This window comes from Etheostoma spectabile, chromosome 8 (assembly GCF_008692095.1).
Source record: "Etheostoma spectabile isolate EspeVRDwgs_2016 chromosome 8, UIUC_Espe_1.0, whole genome shotgun sequence".
NCBI lineage: Eukaryota > Metazoa > Chordata > Actinopteri > Perciformes > Percidae > Etheostoma > Etheostoma spectabile.
Window position 1 is genome coordinate 5,566,695 of NC_045740.1, and position 2,919 is coordinate 5,569,613.

General features: G+C 41.3%; 1 protein-coding gene across 1 annotated transcript in view; it reads right to left on the reverse strand.

The window, feature by feature from the left end:
* Positions 1-2,347, reverse strand: part of lmo2 (LIM domain only 2 (rhombotin-like 1)) — a 3,987-nt gene extending 1,640 nt beyond the window's left edge. Inside the window, exons 1-2 of the mRNA XM_032523878.1 lie at positions 1,714-2,347; positions 486-701 (exon numbers count right to left, since the gene is read on the reverse strand). Of these exons, the coding sequence (XP_032379769.1) occupies positions 486-701; positions 1,714-1,754 (257 nt within the window). The 5' untranslated portion in view covers positions 1,755-2,347. The remainder of the gene's footprint in view (positions 1-485; positions 702-1,713) is intronic.
* Between the last annotated feature and the right edge of the window lie 572 nt (positions 2,348-2,919).

The following is a 2,919-nucleotide window of genomic DNA, read 5'->3' on the forward strand; positions in this document are numbered from 1 at the left end:
TGCCACCTGCTCATCAGATAAACATTCACACACATTAACACTCCGATGCGCAGCATCGGGGGCAACTCGGGGTTCAGCATCTTGCCCAAGGACACTTCGACATGGGACTGCAAGGCCAGGGATTGAACCACCAACGTAACCGCTCTACCACTGAGCCACAGCCGCCCCATATTTCTGTTTGTGGTCATTTGATTAAACACAACTTTATCCAGGACTATTGGTGTATTTGTAAGTATTTATAGCACCAGAACAGTGTATGTGACTCAAAGTGCCCATGTTCATCGTAGGGAAGAAACATGTCACCTAATGCAACAATGTTGCTTATTGATGATTGACAGCAATGGAGGTCTGGCTATGACAGGCTTCAGTTACATAGACATAGTTGTTGGTCTTTTCTTTGGATTTGATGACAATAAAAACAAAACTGCTAACTAAAAACTGCTTGATTAAATCATGATGTTACGACATTGCACCATCGGACCAACCTGAGGTAGTCTCTCCGACATAGTTTTCTTCCCAGCTTGTAGTAGAGCCGACGGCCCACCTCCCCGAGTCGACAGCCACACAGGTCGCAGCTCAGGCAGTCCTCATGCCAGTACTGCTCAATGGCCTTTAGGAAGAATCTGTCACCGATGCTCTGCTGACACCCACCACATGTCAGCAGAGACGGGGGCATCTGGAGGACCTCATCCACCGGCTCCCTAGACCAGGAAGAGAACTGGTCAGAAAATATCTTATATATTCTAGGGATACACCAAATGTTAGTTTTTTTCAATTAATTACCCCTGTTATCCACAATAGAATATGATTGGAAAATGTCTGTTAATTTGTTCATATTTTGAGATTTTCAAAATAATACAGCTTAGAACCCAGACTTTCAAAATGGTCTTGCAATGCCATTTATTAGTCCACTGATTCTAATCTGTCCATCCTCAGTTATTTACAATTGCAGTTTGATGCTGTCCACCTGAGGGAGCCATTGGATATTTGAAAAAATATTATTCTAGCCACAAAACAAATGCTACTTTATTAACCCCTTACAAATCAATTTTGCTTCCCATTAGGAAGCTTTAATGTTAAAATCATCTCATACATTGTCTGTTTATGTATATTGTAGGCTATATGTTGTTCCAATTCTTCATTAATGATGGTTAAAGAAATATTCAAACCCAAGATCTGTTCATGTTGTTTGTGGCATCACCATTATTCAAATTTAAATGTTGATGTCTTGTGCACCAGATCAAAGCCTGATCTGTCAAATCATTTTTCCTCTACAAGTTCAAAACAAGTCCATCATGTTTGAATAATGTTTAGATGCACATGTTTGTAATTACTGACCCCTGGCAGGCCGCTGCTGAAAGAGAAATGCCTCTTATTTACAGCATATTATGCCTTATTCAATATTGCCTATATATAATAAACCGCCTGTAGACTTAAATATCTTGGGCTACCTTTTGGTAGTCACACACTGAACTTTTTCTTACTTAAGCTATGTTAATTCCCTGTTAAACACACTTTTAACAATCTGCTTCTGGAAATGAACGTGGTCATATTTGTTGCCCATCAGCAGGAGAATCCTGACCTCATGCTATCAGCCATCTGCAGTTCTAGCACGTGAGACAGTTGTCACAATGATGCCGCATACGTCCTTGAATGTCTTTATATATGATTAAAAATAATATTGTCTGTTTATACCTAAGCTAGCCTACTTACTCATTGGCTTCCAGTGTCTTCCTCTCTATAGTGGATGTCATGTCTAAGATATGATGTCCAGCCAGATCCAGATTAGGTTTCAGAATCCACAACAGCGGCTACCTGCGAAGCTGCCTGCGGGCAGACCGAAGCCAAGACGCGCTGCACCTGCTACCACAGACTCCAAGACGCCGGTTTAAGCTTTTCGTGTGTTAAATTAATAAGCATTTGAGGAAATGGCCGCAAGAGAAGGCAATTTCGCTCTAAAACAGCAAAGCGATGATGGAGGAGACTGTCATCATTTCCTGAGGCAATGACCCGCGGTGACACTTTCATGTCTCACAAGTCTATATTTTTTTTATCATCCTGCAGCGACTTTGTGGACTGTCCGTTTAGTAAATTAAAACACCATCAATCTAATCAAAAGGTCACTTGAGTGGATCTCCGTGTCCGTGCGTCTTTTCTAACTGAGACGCGCTCCCCTGTATCCAGCCGTGGTCCCCGTTATTGTGCGGCAGCAGCATCGTGTTTAAATACGTCGAGCTCCTTCGGTCTCTGCTTTCGTTTCCCTCTTCCTGCTCACGACAATGGGGGGAAATCGGTCTTAAAGCGACAGCTAAACACTGCACAGCCTGCTCTGTCAGCCCAGGCGGGGAGTTTTAGGTCGTGACTGAGACTAATGAGTTCATTACATGCTTCGCCAAAGTGCAGATAGGACAAAAGATAGAGTGGCATGATAGGCCTACAATTAGTACAGGATTCGTGTATTTTCTTGGTAAATACAGTGGACCGTAACTCACAAGGACGAGGAAATGTAGTCAGTAGAGAGTTGCTCCACTTTCAAATAAAGATTTAAACCTTTATAACGGATTTAGAAGTTGTAATGACTTTATCAAGGGTTAATGATGCCCTTGGCCTAATGTTTTATAGATCGGTTGACCTATATGCCATTAATTAGAAGAACTTTTAGGCTAACAAGCCCAACTTCTCTCTGGGTGGTGAGTCATTAACAGTGGTGGAAAGTAACTACATTTACTAAAGTAGCCTACTTTATTTCAGTACATTTTTGAGGTAGTAATACTTGTAGGCTTACTTTGCTACATCATACTCCACTGCATTTCATTTCATTTTTCATGTAAGTACAGGCCAAAAGTTTGGACACACACTCTCATTCAATATTTTTTCTTTATTTTCATGACTATTTACATTGTAGATTATCACTGAAGG